The sequence below is a fragment of the Equus quagga genome, chromosome 3, assembly GCF_021613505.1.
Source record: "Equus quagga isolate Etosha38 chromosome 3, UCLA_HA_Equagga_1.0, whole genome shotgun sequence".
NCBI classification, from domain to species: domain Eukaryota; kingdom Metazoa; phylum Chordata; class Mammalia; order Perissodactyla; family Equidae; genus Equus; species Equus quagga.
This window is the reverse complement of record NC_060269.1, coordinates 4,868,203-4,887,118: the sequence shown is the minus strand read 5'-3', so window position 1 is coordinate 4,887,118 and position 18,916 is coordinate 4,868,203. Positions and strand designations below refer to the sequence as shown.

At 46.1% G+C, this 18,916-nt stretch overlaps 1 protein-coding gene and 1 long non-coding RNA gene across 3 annotated transcripts in view; one reads left to right on the top strand and one right to left on the bottom strand.

Moving 5' to 3' along the window:
• Window positions 1-5,725: 5,725 nt before the first annotated feature.
• On the bottom strand, window positions 5,726-10,619 carry LOC124236910 (uncharacterized). 2 transcript variants are annotated; one of them, XR_006887874.1, is made up of 3 exons: window positions 9,931-10,619; window positions 9,561-9,671; window positions 5,726-7,327 (listed from the first exon to the last, which is right to left on the bottom strand). It is a non-coding gene; the product is annotated as an uncharacterized LOC124236910 (long non-coding RNA). The 2 variants fall into 2 exon arrangements; XR_006887873.1 differs by having other exon boundaries at window positions 5,726-6,984.
• A 2,956-nt stretch (window positions 10,620-13,575) lies between these two features.
• The window catches only part of CASP6 (caspase 6), a 32,626-nt gene continuing 27,285 nt past the window's right edge, over window positions 13,576-18,916 (top strand). The window contains exon 1 of the mRNA XM_046656393.1: window positions 13,576-13,897. Coding sequence (XP_046512349.1) covers window positions 13,711-13,897 — 187 coding nt within the window. The 5' untranslated portion in view covers window positions 13,576-13,710. The remainder of the gene's footprint in view (window positions 13,898-18,916) is intronic.

The following is an 18,916-nucleotide window of genomic DNA, read 5'->3' as shown; positions in this document are numbered from 1 at the left end:
CATCTGTGCCCATCTTCTTCTACTTTATATGTGGGACGCCTACCACAGCATGGCGTGCCAAGTGGTGCCATGTCCGCACCTGGGATCCGAACCGGCGAGCCCCAGGCCGCCAAGAAGCAGAACATGCAAACTTAACTGCTGTACCACTGGGCCGGCCCCTTCAATTTCTTTCAGCAATGTTTTATAGTTTTCAGTATACAGATCTTTCACCTCTTTGGTTAAGTTTATTCCTAGGTATTTTATTCTCTTTGTTGCAATTGTAAATGGGATTGTATTCTTAATTTCTCTTTCTGCTACTTCATTGTTAGTGTATAGAAATGCAACTGATTTTTGTATGTTGATTTTGTATCCTGCAACTTTACTGTATTCATTTATTATTTCTAAAAGTTTTTTAGTGGCTTCTTTGGGGTTTTCTATATATAAAATCATGTCATCTGCAAATAGTGACAGTTTCACTTCTTCTTTTCCAATTTGGATGCCTTTTATTTCTTTTTATTGCCTGACTTCTCTGGCTAGGACTTCCAATATTATGTTAAATAAGAGTGGTGAAAGTGGGCATCCTTGTCTGGTTCCTGTTCTTAGAGGGCTAGCTTTCAGTTTTTCTCCATTAAGAATGATATTAGCTGTGGGTTTGTCATATATGGCCTTTATTATGTTGAGGTATTTTCCTTCTATACTCATTTTATTTAGAGTTTTTATCATAAATGGATGCTGTATCTTGTCAAATGCTTTCTCTGCATCTATTGAGATGATCTTGTGATTTTTATTCTTCATTTTGTAAATGTGGTGTATCACGTTGATTGACTTGCAGATCTTAAATCATCCCTACATCCCTGGAATGAATGCCCCCTTGATCATGATGTATGATCTTTTTAATGTATTGTAGTATTTGATTTGCTAGTATATTGTTGAGGATTTTTGCATCCATGTTCATCAGTGATATTGGCCTGTAATTTTCTTTTTTTGTGTTGCGTTTATCTGGTTTTGGTATCAGGGTAATGTTGGCCTCATAGAATGAGTTAGGAAGCCTCCCCTCCTCTTCAATTTTTTGGAAGAGTCTGAGAAGGATAGGTATTAAGTCCTCTTTGACTGTTTGGTAGAATTCACCAGGGAAGCCATCTGGTCCTGGACTTTCTTTTGGGGGGTGGGGGGGAGGTTTTTGATTACTGTTTCGATCTCCTTACTGGTGATTGGTCTATTCAAATTCTCTCTTTCTTCTTGATTCAGTTTCGGAAGGTTGTATGAGTCTAAGAATTTATCCATTTCTTATGGATTATCCAATTTGTTGGCGTATAGCTTTTCATAGTATTCTCTTATAATCGTTTGTATTTCTGAGGTGTCCATTGTAATTTCTCCTCTTTCATTTCTGATTTTATTTATGTGAGCCTTCTGTCATTTTTTTCTTGGTAAGTCTAGCTAAAAGTTTGTCAATTTTGTTTACATTTCAAAGAACTAGCTCTTGGTTTCATTGATTTTTTCTATTTTTTCTTTCTTTAGTCTCTATTTCATTTATTTCTGCTCTGATTTTTATTATTTCCTTCCTTCTGCTGATTTTGGGCTCTGTTTATTACTGTTTTTCCAGTTCCTTTAGGTGCACTGTTAGATTGTGTATTGGGGATTTTTCTTGTTTGTTCAGATAGGCCTGAATTGCTATAAACTTCCCTCTTAGAACCACTTTTGCTGTATCCCATAGATTTTGGCATGTCATAATTTCATTTTCATTTGTCTCCAGGTATTTTTTTATTTCCTTTGATTTCTTCATTGACCCAATTGTTGTTCAGCAGCATTTTGTTTAATCTCCACATTTTTGTGGCTTTTCTGATTTTCTTCCTGTAGTTGATTTCTAGTTTCATACCTTTGTGGTCAGAAAAGATGCTTGGTATTATTTCAATCTTCTTAAATTTATTGAGACTTGTTTTGTGGCCTAATATATGATCAATCCTGGAGAATGTTCCATGTCCATTTGAAAAGAAAGTATATTCTTTAGTTTGGGGATAGAATGTTCTATATATATCTACTAAGTCCATCTGGTCAAATGTGTCATTTAAGGCCAATGTTTCCTTATTAATCTTCTGTTTGGATGATCTATCCATTGCTGTAAGTGGAGTCTTAAAATCCCCTCCTATTATTGTGTTACTGTCTATTTCTCCTTTTACGTCTGTTAATAATTGCTTTATATATTTAGGTGCTCCTATATTGGGTGCATATGTATTTACAAGTGTTCTATCCTCTTGTTGGACTGTGATTTTTATCATTATGTCGTGCCCTTCTTTGTCTCTTGTTACAGTTTTTGTTTTAAAGTCTATTTTGTCTGATATAAGTATTGCTACCCCAGCTTTCTTTTCATTGCCGTTTGTATAGAGTACATTTTTCCATCCTTTCACTTTCAGTTTGTGATCATCTTTAGGTCTGAAGTGTGTGTCTTGTATGCAGCATATATATGGGTCTTGTTTTTTTATCCAATTGGTCACCCTATGCCTTTTGATTAGAGCATTTAGTCCATTGACATTTAAAGTAGCTATTGATAAATATGCATTTATTGCCATTTTGTTACTTTTTTTCTGGGTGTTTTAGTAGTTCTTCTCTGTTACTTTCTTCTTCTCTTGCTCTCTTCCCTTGTGGTTTGATGACTTTCTTTAGTAATATGTTTTGATTTCCTTTCTCTTACTTATTTGTTTATTATAGGTTTCGGGTTTGTGATTACCATGAGGTTCATATATAATATTCTAAGTACATAGCAATCTATATTGAGTTGATAGTCTCTTTAGTGTGACCTCTTTCTAAAAGCTCTACTCTTTTACTCCCTTCCTTCCACATTTTATGTTTTCTAAATCATATCTAATCTCTTACTTTGTGTGTGTCTATCCATCACCCTCTTATCATTGAAATAGGTAATTTTAGTATTTTTGTCTTTTAACCTTCATATTATCTTCACAGGTGGTTGATCTGCTACCTTTACTGTATTTTTGCCTTTACCAGTGATTTTACTGCCTGTTTTTGGGGTTTTTTTTTTTTTTAAATAACTTTCTTATTCCTATTTGTTGTCTTCTCTTTCCCACTTAAATAAGTGCTTTCAGAATTTCTTGTAGAACTGGTTTCTTGGTGATAAACTCCTTTAATTTTTGCCTGTCTGGGAAATTCTTTATCTCTCCTTCCTTTATGAATGTTAACCTTTCTGGATAGAATATTCTTGCTGTAGGTTTTTTCCTTTCAGCACTTTAAATATGTCATGCCACTCTCTCCTAGCCTATAGGGTTTCGGCTGAGAAGTCTGCTGATAGCCTTATGGGCTTTCCTTTTTAGGTCATTTGTTGCCTTTCTCTTGCAGCTTTTAGGATTCTTTGTCCTTAATTTTGGACATTTTAATTATAATGTGTCTTGCTTTTGGCCTCTTTGGGTTCATCTTGCTTGGTGCTCTCTGTGCTTCCTATACTTGGATGTTTGTCTCCTTCCTTAGGTTAGGAAAGTTTTCAGCTATTATTTCTTCAAATAGATTCTCTGACCCTTTGTCTCTCTCTCTCCTTCAGGGACACCTACAATATGAATGTTAGTGTGCCTGATATTGTCCCAGAATTCCCTTAGATTGTTCTCATTCTTTTTAATTCTTTTTTCTTTTATCTCTTCAGCTTGGGTGATTTCCTCTAGTCTTTCATCCAGCTCGCTGATCTGTTCTTCTGTATCATCTACTCTGCTATTGAGTGCCTCTAGTGAATTTTTAATTTCCAGTATTGTATTCTTCAGTTCTGATTGGTTCTCTTTTATACTTTCCAATTCTTTGTTGACGTTCTCACTGTGTTCATCTGGTCTTCTCCCAAGATCAGTGAGCATCCTTATGAGTTTTTGCTTGAACTCTTTGTCAGGTAGATTGCTTATTTCTGTTTCATTTAGTTCTTTTTCTGGGGTTTGTCCTGTTCCCTTGCTTGGAATGTATTCCTTTGCCTCCTCATTATGCCTCTTTCTCTGTGCTTATATCTATGTATTAGGTGAGTCATCTATGTCCTCTGATCTTGGAGAAGTAGCCTTATGTAACAGACACCTTTTGAGGTCCAGCAGTGCGCTTCCCTCTCACCACCAGTCCAGATGTTCCAGGAGTGACCCCTGTGTGGGCCACTTATGTCCTTCTGCTGCAGCAGGCTTGCTCTTACTGCAGGTACCCAGGGAGTCTAGGTTTTCCCTCCCTGGCCAACTGTTTGTAAATGGGGTTTGGGGAGCCCCAGCATAATTGGCTGCAATGTCTAATAGCACACTCCTGTTGCAGTCTTCCTATTAAATGAGTATACACCCAGTGTAGCTTGTTGCCAGGCTCAGGGGCTTACAGTTGCTATAGGCCTCAGGCCTGCAAGGCTGTTGTCAGCTCTCTTAGGATTGCAGCTGAGTGGGGCTGGCCCCAGGCACAGGAGCATCCAATTGTTTCAGGCTTTGGAAGGGAGGGCTGATCCCCTTTGTGGCTATTTGTGAAGCACAGGTCTTCTGCCACTGATAAGCACCCCCCCCCCCACCCAGGTCCACACACTGTCAACACAGCCCTGGTCCATGCACACTTCCTGACTCCCTGGAGCATACCCAGTTGCCCCACTGCAGAGGCCCCCACCTCTCCACCAATGCCCCCCCCCCCCGACAGTTCACCTGGTCCTCACACCAGCCCTGCCCCATGTAGGCAGACAAACTTGCCCACCTATAGAGGATTGAGGCATCCAGTCTATGCAGGCCAACAAGTAACCAGAGGGCTTGCTGTTGAGTGACAATGGTCTCTAGGGCAGGCTGCCTGCCCTGGCTGAACTGTATTAAATCTGCACTCTAGTGGGTGTGGCAGACCCTTGGGCTAACGGGCAAGGGGAAGAACCCTAATGGCTTCTGCCAGCATCTGTGTCAGCATGCCTATACTAGGTCACAACAATGGCTGCCACCAATGTCTCAGTCTCCGGAGATGTCTCACCTCTCACTGAGATGCACCCAGAGCCTACCAGGGGAGTCTCTTTTCACCAAAGGACTGTGCAGCTTTCTTTCTGGTCATTTTAGGTTGCTCTCTGAGATGGGTGAGTTTGTGCATGGGCCCTTTAAGACCTGGCTTTTTTTTTTCCAGATTGGCACCTGAGCTGACATCTGTTGCCAGTCCTTTTCTTCTTCTCCTCCTCCTCCTCCCCAAAGCCCCCTGGTGCATAGCTGTGTATTCTAGTTGTGAGTGCCTCTGGTTGTGCTATGTGGGACACCACCACAGCATGGGTTGATGAGTGGCATCATGTCCATGCCTAGGATCTGAACCAGGGAAACCCTGGGCCACCAAAGTGGAGTGTGCAAACTTAACCACTCAGCCACGGGACCAGCCCCAAGAGCTGGCCTTATTCCACTTATGTCAATAGCTTTTCTTGGGGTATTCCCTGTTGTAGTTAATAGCCAGCAAAGCCAGATATTATGACCCTCATCTCAGTTGTGCTGAGTCTGAAGGATGCTTACAGTGGTAACGTGCCCATGTTCAGGTCTCTGCTTCTCCAGGGAAGGCTGTGTACCTTCAGGTGGCTCCTGCCTGGCCAGCTATGAAGCTCCACAGCTTGCAAAGGTGGCTTTTTTCCTCTCCAGAAGGAATTTTCTGCCTCTACTGCCTCAATCAGGACTGTCCCTTGTTGTGGGGGTTCTTTTTATACAGTTTTCAGTTCTTTCTCTGGGGTAATTTACTAAGAATAGTTGTAACCTGGTTGTGTTTGTGGGAGGAGTGAGTTCAGAGTCTGCCTCTGCCGCCATCTTGACAAGATCTCCAGCCCACAACTCTTGATCTCCCTTCCTAAACCTGCATCTCCCACCATAGTAAATGGCACCACCATCCATTCGGGGCTCCCCCGTGGACCCAATGTACAGCAGGCACCCAGTCTCTATCACATGACCCTGCTTTAATCTCAGCATAGCACTTGTCATCACCCAACATATTCCATTTCCATTTGCCTACCCCTCCCCCCACAGTGCTCACCCTCCAACCACCCCTTGCCCCTCCACAATGGAAGACACAGGAGAAGAGAGACTTTGTCTGTCTTCCTTCCAACTGCATCCCTAGCCTTTGGTTCACAGAAGGAGCTCAATGCATACACTTTAGCTGCTTTTATTATATTTTTAAAGCACAGGTATCATCATCTTGAAGATAGAGGTATATTTTTCTCATAAATATTATCTTCAATACCTGGGATCCAATTCTGGATAGAATCCAGTTGTTTTAATGAAAGAAATGGCCATTTCTGCATATATTTCAAAATCAGTTGCTGCCCAGATTTTTTTTGCTTTTTAAAAATTTTGGTAAAATATGCATAACAAAATTTTACCATTTTTACCATTTTGAAGTATACAGTTCAGTGGCATTAAGTACATTCACATTGTTGTGCAACCATCACCACCATCCATCTCCAGAAACTTTTCCCAAGCTGAAACTCTGCCCATTAAACAGTGACTCCTCCTCCCGTTCCCATGCTGACAAGATTTTTAATTCGTTTTGTCATTGAATGGCAGGGAGTTTTTGGTTACCTGTCGCTGTGAAGAAAGAACCCAAAACCAGTGATTTAAATACAGTTGTTTATTATTTTGGTCATGCATTTGGGGATTGGCCAGGCTCAGCAGGGCAGTTCTTCCATCCTCTCATGCAGTTGACCTCAGACAGGGCCAGGGCAAGGGCCATCTTGAAGGTGTCTTCACTCGCACATCTGCAGTCTGGGCTGGGAGGACTCACGCTGGGTTTCTTGAGATCTCCCTCTCTGTGGTCTCTCCACATGGCTCTCACCATGGCAATTCAGGGGCATCAGACTTCTTACAGAGCCCTGACATGTGTCCCAGCAGAACCTGAGTGGCCTTTTTCAACCAGCCTTGGAAGTCATTTAGCCTCACTCACATGACAGAGACCTGATCAAGTTCAAGAGGAGGAAATAGAATCCATCTCTTGATGGGAGGGATGTCAAAGAATTTGTGGCATGTTTTAAAACCACCACCTTGTCCTGATCCAGCAGACCTGGAAAGATATCTGTGCATGAGGTGAAAAGAGAATAGGACGAAGGGCGGCAAGCTGGGAAACCAGCATGTGAGGCACCCTCAGCTGAGCTAGAAAGGAATGGCATCGCAGCCCCTCGACACACCAAGAACTCTGAACAGTGACCTGGGACCTGGAGGCTTGGCAGCCAAGTGGGCCAGCGTTGGGGCCAGAAGAGTGAAGAGCCAGCTTCTCCATAGTGACTCCATGTGGCAGAGACTGGGAACAGCAGGAGTGGGACAATCTGACTCCAGGATTCCCCCAGTTTAGAGGTCTGTGTGAGGGCTCCTCAGCGCAGACAACAGAAGCTAACCTCATTGGTTTACTGGAAGAATAGATTTATTCAAAGATATTATGTGGTTCACAGAATCTCCAGGAAAGCCAGAGAGCTGGAGGCGATGCATCTGGGAATAATGCTCAAAGATGGCGGTAAGACTCTCCATCAGAGACGCCCACCACCACGAGCTCGGGTCCCAGGCTCCATGCACAGCTTGTACTGCAGAGGCTGCGCACTGGACACTACCGCTGGACCCTGTGCCACTGCTGCTTCTGAGAGGCAGCAAGCTCGTTCCCGCAGGTGCTCAGTGAACAGAGCTCACCAGATGTGGAGCTCTGCAACCATCTTACATTTCACTCTGGCCTCAGAGCACATCGTCTTACAAGGGAGATGGGAAAATAAATTATAAAGCTGCACTTTGCCCCGTACAATGGTGTGGAAAACTCAAGGGAGACCCATAGATCAGCCTGAAGTGTCAAAGAAGGCTTTCCCAGAGGGGAGCTTAATCTGAACTATGGAAGAACTTTCCAGGAAGATGCAAATGCAAAGGCCCTGCAGCTCGAGGAGCCAATCACACAAGAGGATGGAGAGCCCTTCCATGTGACTAGAGCCCAGGGTGCAGCTGAGGAGCCAGAGAGGGAGGACAGGGAAGACTAGGACTGGATCCTGGGGGGCCGCTGAGAAGCCAGACACAAGGGCCGGCCAGACCAGGACGGGAGCCCAGGGGCCACTGAGGAGCCAGACACGAAGGACAGGCCAGACCAGGACTGGAGCCCCGGGGGCTGCTGAGGAGCCAGAGAGGGAGAACAGGCCAGACTAGAGAGGGCCTCATTCCAAAGAGCTGGCACACTGAGAGACTTGCAGAGTTCACACTGGAGGCATTAGGAAAATGTACTGGAGGGGGTGAGATGGGCAGGGGAGATAGTTAAGAGACTATTGGAGTAATCCAAATGAAAAATGATGAGGGTAGAAACTAAAGCATGGCACTTTTAAAGAGGACGGCACTGATTCTAGGTATGTCAGGGAGTGAAACAGATGGCATCTGAGGATAGAATAGATGACAGGGCACTAGAGAGAGGGATATGAGTCTAGGGAAATTCCCAGGTTTTCTCTTGGATGATGAGGCGACTGGTGTTGCCACTGATTGCAGGTATGAAGGAAAGAGAGGAGCAGAAGCAGGTTTAGTTAGGGCTATTTTGAAGCTGTGGTGTCTGTATGGATCCAGGGAAGACGTATATAACATGAAGCCAAAAATCAACCAGAAGTTTGGAACTAGCCAGAAACCCTGTCTAGAGAAACCACACGCCTGGATTTATCCTGATGACCTAAAACCCTGCCATCTCACCTAAGCGGGTTCCTTTCCATCTTCTCCAGTGCTTCCTCTCTGTGTGCCAAATAATCCCACACTCTACCCAGGAAGATCACTGGAAAATCTCTCTCCCTGACTAGTATGGTCTGAATGTTTGTGTCCCCCCCAAAATTCATATGTTAAAATCCTAATGCTCAGTGTGACAGGATTAGGAAATGGGGTCTTTGGGAGGTGCTTAGGTCACAAGGGCAGAACCCCTGTGAGAGGGATTAGTGCCCTTATAAGACAGACCCGGAGATCCCTCACCTCTTCCACCATGTAAGGACACGGTGAGAAGTTGGCAGTCTGCAACCCGAAAGAGGGCCTTCACTGGAACCCAACCACACTGGCGCCCTGATTTTGGACATCCAGCCTCCAGGACTGTGAGAAATAAATGTCTGTCGTTTATAAGCCACCCAGTCTGTGGTATTTTGTTATAGTAGCCAGAACGGACTAAGACACTGATCAAATTTACCTGATGGTAGGCCTTCCCAAGAGGAGAGCCATTATCTTCAACACATCATGGAACCAGCCCATGCTCGCAGAGCTGGTGTGGGCATCTCTTGTCCTTCACTTTGCCCCCAGCTTGAAAGCTACTCGTGCCACTGATTTTCTTAGGCAGAGGGTGGAACCTACCACTTATTTCCCCTTAATTTGAGCCCCTTTTAGAAAATAACCTTCCAGCCTGGGCAAGGATTGATCTTTATGGCTGCAATTGTTTCCCCACATGGCATTTACTTTCATCCCAATAACACTGCTGAGGCCATTTGATGAAACACTGGAAAAGACTGAAAACTAGAAACTGCCCTTGATCATTTGTGTTTTATTGATTTTGTGTTATTTCAAATAACACAAAGGATTGCATAATATTCTAGTTTCCAAGCATTCTGAGTTAATATGTTACATTAAACTCAATAAACTTTGCATTCTTACCTCTGATTTCATCATGTTCTATGATGTCCATGTACAGTGAAGGGACCATTAGGGGTTTCCAGAAGGGATATCTTGACGGACTATGCTTATAACTGTACCATGAAGCTCTGTCTAGAAAATACAGCCCAACGTTAGCCACCTAGAAGATCCCATTCCAAGGCACAATCAGCACAAATATAGCATATTTTATAGTTTTGTAACTTTGTTTTGATAATCTTTACTATACTTGCTTTTCCCAATTCCTCTTCCTTTTTTTTTCTTCCTCTGATTACAACTGTGTTTTGTCCCCAGTACTCCACTGAAACTTCTCTTGTGAAGTTCACCAATAACCCCAAGTTATTAAATCCAGCAGTCAATATCCAGCCCTCACCTTCCTCCATGTCAGCGGTGATGGTTGGTCCTGCCTTAGACACCCGAGGGTATATGCACTCTCCTGCTGCATGCGCTGCTCCTTCTCAGGCTGCTTTGCTGGTTCTCAGTTCCCTGACCTCCTGAGACTTAGGCCTTGTTCTGCTTCTCTTCATACACCCACTCTTACAGGATCTCATCAAATCCCACAGCTTTCAAAGCCATTTCTATGCTGACAACTTCCAAATTTATGTCTAGTCCTTATCCCACCTGGGAACTGCAGACTCAGAACAAGCTTCTCAAACACAGTACATCTGAAATTAATTTCCTAAATTTTCCCTCAAACCTGCTCCTTCCGCAACCCTCCCCATTTCAGTTAGTGAGAATGCTGCGTCCTTCCCATTGCTTAGGCCAAAACCTCAATGTGGTCCTTGATTCCTCTCTTCCCCCATACACCATATTCAATTCATCAGCAAATCCTGTTGGCTCTATCATCAAGTTACATCTAGAATATGACCACTTTCCACACCTTCACTGCTCCCTCCCTGGGCCCAGCCATAATTACGTCTTACTGAGTTTCTTACTGTTGGTGTTGTGATCCAACGTACACACCAGGATAGGCTGATGGCCACTCTGAGTTTATCATAACCAGCGTTTCAATATATACATAGCTTATATCTGTTAAACATACACAGGTGTTCTAGATAATGTAATTAGTGGATGCCAAGAATTCTTAGTGATTTCTCAAGGAGCCCTCCCTCGGCCTCTGTTTTGATATTATCATGTTTTTGCTGTGCTCGTATATTTTTAACTCGGAGCATGCAAGGCCTCTTAGGCAACGGCCTCTCCTGCTCCCAATATCGTGTCTCCATCTGTGCCCCCGGGGCAACTGTGCCTGGCTTAGGTTGCCTCCCCCTGGAGGTCTTACCCGTCATTGGCTAACTGGCCTTCTCATCTCCAGGTCACAGTTTGTTGGCAAGCCTTTTCCAGTGATTATTAACCCTTCCTGCATCAGGGGCGGCTACACTTACACCCTAACTGGCTTCCTAACTGGCTTCAGCTCCTACCCATGCACAGTCAAAGTATATATAAACAAATTAGCCATGTGCCAGCAGGAAAGACCTGGAAGACAGCTGTGGGTTTGCAACCAATAGTGTCTGTCACAATAATAATCAGTTTTGCTGATTAGATGAAAGCGTCCTATAAAGAAGGCTCTTTTCAAACATTAATGCTAACTATTAGGAAGAAAAGACGGAAGTGGGTCATCCAGAAGAAGTTAAATGATATGGTCCCTCAGGGATGGCTTCAGGGGCATGCATCCTGTGCAGATGTACAAGGCCCCGGACTCAGAAGGGTTCCACACTTGCTTTTATGTTCTCATGTCATCACCTTGAAATTCTTAATAATTTTTGAACAAAGGGACTTGCATTTTTATTTTGTACTGAGCCCTGCAAATTGTGTAGCTGGTCCTGTGGTCAATGCCGAAACTTGGTATCTGACATCAGGAATTAAAAGTAAAAAGTCAAATCTTGGACTTACTGCAGCAGAACAACAAATATACAATGACTGAATATGAAGAGAACATGAAAATAAAACTTAGAATCTTGTTTTCTGGAAGGATGGTGGTGATTCCCTTGGGGAACAGAGTGGAAAAGGAGATTTGTTTGAGAGAAAAAGAAAACAGCTCTATCAGCCAGAGGAACTGGACTTTGAGAATTTAATCCCTAAGGAGAGGTGGGATGGAGAAGACTAAATCTGAGTCCTCAGAGCAGAGGCTGTAGTTAAGGTCCAAGAAATTAGACGCGATCACCAAGGAGTAAATGGAGAGGTTTTGGGGCTTCCTTAACTGAGGGCTGGAACCAGGCTAACTCACTACATTCTGTGTTTTCTTTTGGAATGTTTATTCCTGAATCAAGGAGTTTCTCTGGAAGATTTGAAAGAAACAAGCCTGGTTTAAGGGTTCAGGTTGTGGAGCCAGGTGGTCCTCAGAGGTAATCTAGTCCAACATCCACCCTTTAGAGATGAGGAAACCAGTGCTCCAGAAAGCTGAGAAAATGATTCTATGTTCCTTTTTCCAAACGTGTTGAAATGCGCCATCCAAAAATTAAGAAAAAAAAATCTTTGGTATCTTGTGATGGCAGAAAGAGGCCTTGGTTTGACTGAACACTGTCACACGACCTCTCTGTACCTGGGCTCCTTGGCTGTAAGAGGAAGATAATACCATCCTGGTACATCCTTCCTCTTCCTCTACCGTGGTGCGAGTGGCTCTCAGCCCCAGGGCGCCTGTCTGAGGGTCTGAGGACGGACTAAAGCCTGGCCGGTCCCCCACTAACCCGGCGTCGGGGTGGGCTACATCCGTTTGCAGGAAGGGACAGACGCCTTGTTAGTTTCTAACTCGCCCAAAGGGCTGCATCCCTATAAAGCGGTGTAGTGAATGTGAGAATCGGGTACGTGCAGTGCCTGGCACAGAGAAGCTCTCAATAGAGGGATGTAATTCTTACAAACTCTGCAACGCACATTTACTGTAAACGCATGAGACTTGTAACAAACACAAAACGCCAAACTAGAATTTATCAGTAATTCTTACGGAAAGGATGCACTTATTCCCAACACTTGCATTATTGCCCTGGATCCTACTGTAAAATGCTTGGAAACGGCTGGAACACTAAGATAACCAGGTATTTATAGCTTGGTAAAAATGACTGCAACTGTTATTTAAGGATCCGGAACAGCACTGGGAAAAAATACAGAGAAACGTCACTGGAGCTATCAAGTTACAAAATACCTTGACTAGGAAAACTGATTTCCTTAAAACTTTTTTAACTGCATTCAAACGTACACTACTGCTTCTTCCTCACCAGGGAACAAAATTTGTAGTTTTTACTGTCAAACCATTCTCTTCTTCCAGAAAGTCTAAACCAGGCACCACCACAGCCTTGGGCTGACGTCTCCCGGCTCCCGCTCCCCGGCAGCACCGCGGGCCAGGCGGACGGGCGAGGACGCGGGGAAACTGCAGAGCCTGGCCCTGCGGGGTGAGGTCCGGACTCGGCCCGCGTCTCCAGCACAATCACGTTTTCAAACCCGGAACCCCGCTGGACCCCCCGCAGCGCTCGCCGCAGGGGCCCAGGGGAGCGCGTTTCTCCCCTGTCATCCACACCCAGGAAAGCTCGCCCCTCAGGGTGCTGGGCTGAATCCCCACAGGTCAGAGTAGGTCACGGGGGTGTCCACCTGGCTGCACGGTCCCACTGCCCGGGAGCTTTTAAAACATACCGATACCCCTGCCACTCGGACCCTGGGGATGACACCCAGGCACGGGGACTTGGTTAGAACTACCCCTCCGGTATTTAGTATCCTCAGACACTACCACCCCGAAGCAGGGTGGCAAGCCTCGGGGACGCAACGGCCACCACGTGGGCCGGGAGAACGCCCCGCCCCCTCGCCCCGCACTCCGCCGCGCCCCGCCCCTCGCCCAGCACTCCGCCCGCGCCCCGCCCCCTCGCCCCGCACTCCGCCGCGCCCCGCCCCCTCGTTCTGCACCGCGTTCCGCCCCCTCGCCCGGCCCAGCACCCGCGCCCCGCCCCCTCAACCCTTTCCGCGCCCCGCATCCCCGCCCCACCCCGCCCCGCCCTCGGACGCGCCCAGCTCCGGCGCGGGCGCACAAGGCGCGGGCGCACAAGGCGCCGCCGACCGGAAGAGCGCGTGCGCCGGCGGGAGCCCTGCGCGCGGGAGGCCAGGAGGCGTGGGCGTGGAGCCGGCCGCCCAGCGAGAAGCCCCGGGGCCGGCGCGGCCCGGCGCGGCGCGGATGGCCCTGCTCCTCTTGCTTCTCCTGCCGGCCGCGGTCGGGGGCCAGGAGCAGGCCCAGGCCACCGACTGGAGGGCCACCCTCAAGACCATCCGGAACGGCGTCCACAAGATAGACACCTACCTGAACGCCGCCCTGGACCTGCTGGGGGGCGAGGACGGGCTGTGCCAGTACAAGTGCCGCGACGGTGAGGGGCGGGGAGACGGACGGGGGATGGGGGGCGGGGGCGCGAGGGGGCGGACCGGGCATGGGGGGCGGGGAGCGGGGCGACGGACGGGGGATGGGGGATGGGGGACGGGGCCCGAGGGGGCGCACGGGGGATGGGGGATGGGGACGCGGAGGGCGAGACGGGAGGGGACGGGCTGCGGGCGCGGGGGATGGACAGAAGGGGTGGAGGTGGACGCCGGGCGGACCCGGCGGCGTCCTCTGGCCCCGGAAAACCCAGCCCCCGCTGGAGTGCCGCGGCTGTAGTGATTGAGCAACCTGGCTGCAGGTCCGCGTTCGCACCACCCTTGTTAGAATGTGAGAGGTCGTCCCCGTGGGTTCTCTCTGCTCTCTTCTCGTTGCTGCCGAATTACTTTTTTTTTTGCAAATGCACGAAGTTGCCTGAGAACTTCGTGCCATGCGCATGCTCAGGATGGAGTGGAACAGGCTGATTTTAGCTCTGCATTTTAGCGCCTTTAGTCAGCTGGACGTGCAAAACAGCCAGAACTTTAAAGTCATGACGTTTTAACTTTCTCAAGAATTAGCTTTAAATTCTTTTTATGCAACGCTGCAGAAAAGAAATGGCTACCTTTGCACAGGGTTTTGGTGTACTGTGGTGTTGAGAAAGAGTTCTTATAGCTCATCTAGAAAATCAGTGCATCGTGACTTGACAGGAATTTTCTTTCCTTGGAGATCGGTGACGCCGCCGCCTCGTTGCTGGTTAATGTTACTATAATTCTTTTGATTTGCCTTTTATGTTTTTTAACTTTAATTCTGTTTGAATCTGAGAACTTGTTTGGTGATATCCTTGGTAATAATAAACTTGGTTTTTCAGGCAGAGATTTTTCTTTTGAAGCCCTTGGCTTTTTTGAAGGCATCAGTATTGTAATAGTTCAGATAAAGTCCTTGGGTTTCTCTTTGGAAATTAGCATTTGGAAAAAATGCTAAGAGTACTTGAGAGATCATGTTTCCGTAAGAGCAGACAAGGCCTGGGCCTAGTTAATTTCATACTTAGCAGCTCAAAATAAAAGAGAACTGAATGACTTCAATGTTACGTAAAGTCAGGTTGTATGTAGGTGAATTTGAAAGGAGCCTATGTCATGCAAAACCGTGATGCCATTTACTGCCTGTAATTCTCAAAATAATTCTAGTCTTCTGTTAATGGAGGTAAAGAATGAGCTGTGGGGCCGGCCCAGTGGCGCAGCGGTTAAGTTCGCACCTTCGCTTCTCTGCGGCCCGGGGTTAGTGGGTGCGGACATGGCACCGCTTGGCACGCCATGCTGTGGCAGGTGTCCCATATATAAAGTAGAGGAAGATGGGCACAGATGTTACTCAGGACCAGCCTTCCTCAGCAAAAAGAGGAGGACTGGCAGTAGTTAGCTCAGGGCTGATCTTCCTCAAAAAAAAAAGAAAAAAAGAAAAAGAATGAGCTGTGTCTTGTACATATGAAGCGCTGACTGTTTCGCTTCTTTCTAAATTTATGCGTAAATGTTACCAGCAGTATGCAATCAGGAAGGATGCTTTCGTCCTTGTAGTTTGAAGGTTAAATGGTTGCCTTTCCTGAGGCAGATGGCAGGGTTTTATTTAGTCATCCCCATTCGCTATACAAATATTTGAGTGCTTCTGATGTGTCAACTAATTGGATATTCAGCAGTGAACAAAACAGACAGAATTCCTGTCCCTGGAGCTTGCATTCTGGTTCCCCGGAGAGAGTTGGTAAACTAATGAACAAGGAAAATAAGCCAAATATACGTTATATGTAGGTCTGAAGTGTGCCAGTGCTTCCAGAACGAGAAAGCAGAGTAAACAGTAGCGGCAGTGTCGGGAGGCAGTTTACTCCTTGAAATGGGTTGTTTAAGGAAGGCTTCACTAGTAAGATAATGTTTGAGAAGAAATCTGGAAGTGGTGAAGGCGACACTGATAATCTGGGGAAAGAACGCTCCAGGTGGAGGGTAGGGCAGGAGTGCAGGACCTGAGGAGAAAGGCCAGTCAGGGATGACTTGGAAGGTTCTGGCCTGAGCCAGAGGAAGGGTGTGGTAGCCATTTGCTGAGACGGGAAAGCAGACTTCACCAATTTCTTGTGAGTCAAGGGTCCTTAGGGTTCATTTACCCTTAAAAGATCTCTGAAGTTGCATGGACACTAATCATATTAAAATGATTATTTTAATATTTCTTTTTACTTAATCTTTTTTATCTTCCACAAGCCTCATTACATTTACCGTTTGGAGTTTAGAGTGTCAGATGACAAAAACAGTACAATTTAGTGAGAAGTTTGATGTCCCTTATTTAAGGGACCTCAGCCCTTGGATTGGGAGAGTGCAGTGCCTCATAAACAGTGGATTTGGGGCAGCAGCCAGTTCAGAGTATGTTAGCAGAGGCAGTGAGGAAGCAGGCCCTGATTGGCCAGCAGGTGGGGTTCCTGGCAAGGCCAGCAGGTGCTGTTTCCTGGGGTGAGGGGAGCCTGCTAAAGCTGAGCTGGAGGGTTGGGATTGGTGTCTGTCAGGTTTCCCCGAACAGCCAGGCGTTTCCCGTAAGTGCAGGCTGACTTAGGTTTAGATTTGAGACGTGGGCTGGGCCACTGGGGCGGCCTCCATTCTGTGAGTCCCAATATATGAATTTCCTTTATTAAGAGCAAGGTCTCCAGCATGGAAAACACAAATGAACTTGAGAATTTAGGAAATGGTATGCTTCAGTGGAAATCCTTTTCTGTCTGGCTAAATAGTCTGCTCATTGGACTGTGGTTCCAGGTAACGTGTTAATTCCAACGTAATAAAATCGTTCTTTATTTGCTGTTACTTGAGAAGTCTCCTTGGAACACTGTTTCAGCCTTTCCTCTATTTTGGAATGCAGGTGACCAAGTCAGAACCAAATAGAAACAGACAGATGCCAGAGGAGCATGGTGATTAAGGGGTGTTTTATAGTTGCCCTAAAGAGGTCAGGGAGCTAAGATTTAAGGCTAGGGTGGTCAGGTTAAAGGCCACAGACTTGTTTCGTTCAGTTATCCTTGCTTTATCGAAAGGGCTGGAATTATGGAGACTTGCTGCCTTCTGGCCGTCCTTCCTAGGGTCGGGACAAGGCTTTAGTGAGAGTTACTTTAGTAAAGTTACGGAGGGATATAGATTTCATGGTCACTATTTTTTTTAACTTTTTTTTCCCTGACAGCAAAGAATTAAGGAAGAAAACTTTTTGATTTCCTTTGAAAAACAGAGAGCAAAATTGGCTCGTAAAATCTTTTAGAGTTATGAATAAGTCATCAGTTCATTCACTGACTTATGTTTTAACAGGATCCCTTTGGTTGTCGCGGTGGGAATAAAAGGGTTCAGGAGGGGTGAGGGAGCAGGATTGGAGGCAGAATGACAGGTGCAGGAATTCAGACAAAGGATGCTGGTGGTTTTGTCTAGATTGGTAGCAATAAAAGTGGTGAGAAGCAGTTGGATTTGGGATATTTTTTGAAGGAACAGCCTAAAGGATTTGCTCATGGCTTGTAAGTAGTGAGTGGAGTCAAAAATGATTCCAGAGTTTTTGGGCTGAATGTTTGGAAGGATGGAGTTGGCACTAACTCCGTGGACGTTAACTCCAATAGGGGAGACCGTGGGAAAATGTTTTCTGGTCATTAGGGAAAATAATAGTATATTTGTATGCTTTTGAGAATGATTCAGTAGAGAGTAAAAACACTGATGAGGGAGAGAGAAAGGATTATTGGAGTTACATCCTTAGGTAGGTGAGAGGAGGGGTCCTCGTACATAGAGAGGAAGGATTGTTGGAGTTACATCCTTAGGTAGGTGAGAGGAGGGGTCCTCGTACATAGAGAGGAAGGATTGTTGGAGTTACATCCTTAGGTAGGTGAGAGGAGGGGTCCTCGTACATAGAGAGGAAGGATTATTGGAGTTGCATCCTTAGGTAGGTGAGAGGAGGGGGTCCTCGTACATAGAGAGGTTGGCCAGGAGCGCGGGTAGCCTGGCCCTGTCACTAGGAGCAGAGGTACAGGATGTGGCTGAGGCACTGCCAGGTGGGCAGATGCTCAAGTCTCTTCTCATTGCCTCGGTCTTCTCAGTGAAGTAGGAATCAGGGCCATAGCTGGGAGAGAAGATGGGAATGGAAGTGTTGGAGGTTGGAGAAAAACAGGAAAGTGACTGGACTGAAAACTAAGGTAGCGTGAGGGCCCTGTGGAGAGTAATGTCATGACTTTAAAGGCCGCTGTGTTTGGGAAAGCAGGCTGGGAGTCTGCACTGTTCCCTGCAGACCACAGGGTGGGACCTTGGCGACCCAGCAGCCGCCTCCTGAGGCTTCTCATCTGCTTCGTTGTCTTTCAAGTGAAAGAAGTTGGTCTGTTTGGAAGTATTTACATCAAATTAAGAAAAATATGTAGAGGGGCCGGCCCTGTGGCCGAGTGGTTAAGTTTGAGCGCTCCGCTGCTGCGGCCCGGGGTTCGGATCCTGGGCGTGGACATGGCACCGCTTGTCAGGCCACGTTGAGGCAGCGTCTCACATCCCACATCCCACAACTAGAAGGACCTGCAACTAAGATATACAACTACATATTCGGGGTGGGGGTTTGGGAAATAAAGCAGAAAAAAAAAAGAAAAATATGTAGAAAAGAACTCTTTTTGTCTCAGGCCAGGCAAATCTGCAGATTTTAGCTGTCCATACAAATGATAATACCATCACGTATCAAGAGAGGAGCAGTTGCTTAAGTCAAGAAGTGAAGTCAGTGACTGGTAGCTCTGTGTAGTTGTGCACAATGAATTTGGTTTGTTTTTTAAATCCTTCCCATCTCATTTTTTCTTAGCTTCCTCTATCTGCTTACAAATTTGGGGGCCAGTGGCCCCAGTACGTCATGGCTTTTTGGGTTAACTCTGTTTCTTTTGTTCTGAGTTTTTGCTTGCTTTACGTTTTGTCTGCTCAGGCTGCCATAGCAAAATACCATAAGGGTGGCTTAAACAACAGGAATTTATTTCTTATAGTTGTAGAGGCTGGAGAGTTCCAGATCAAGGTTGGACCAA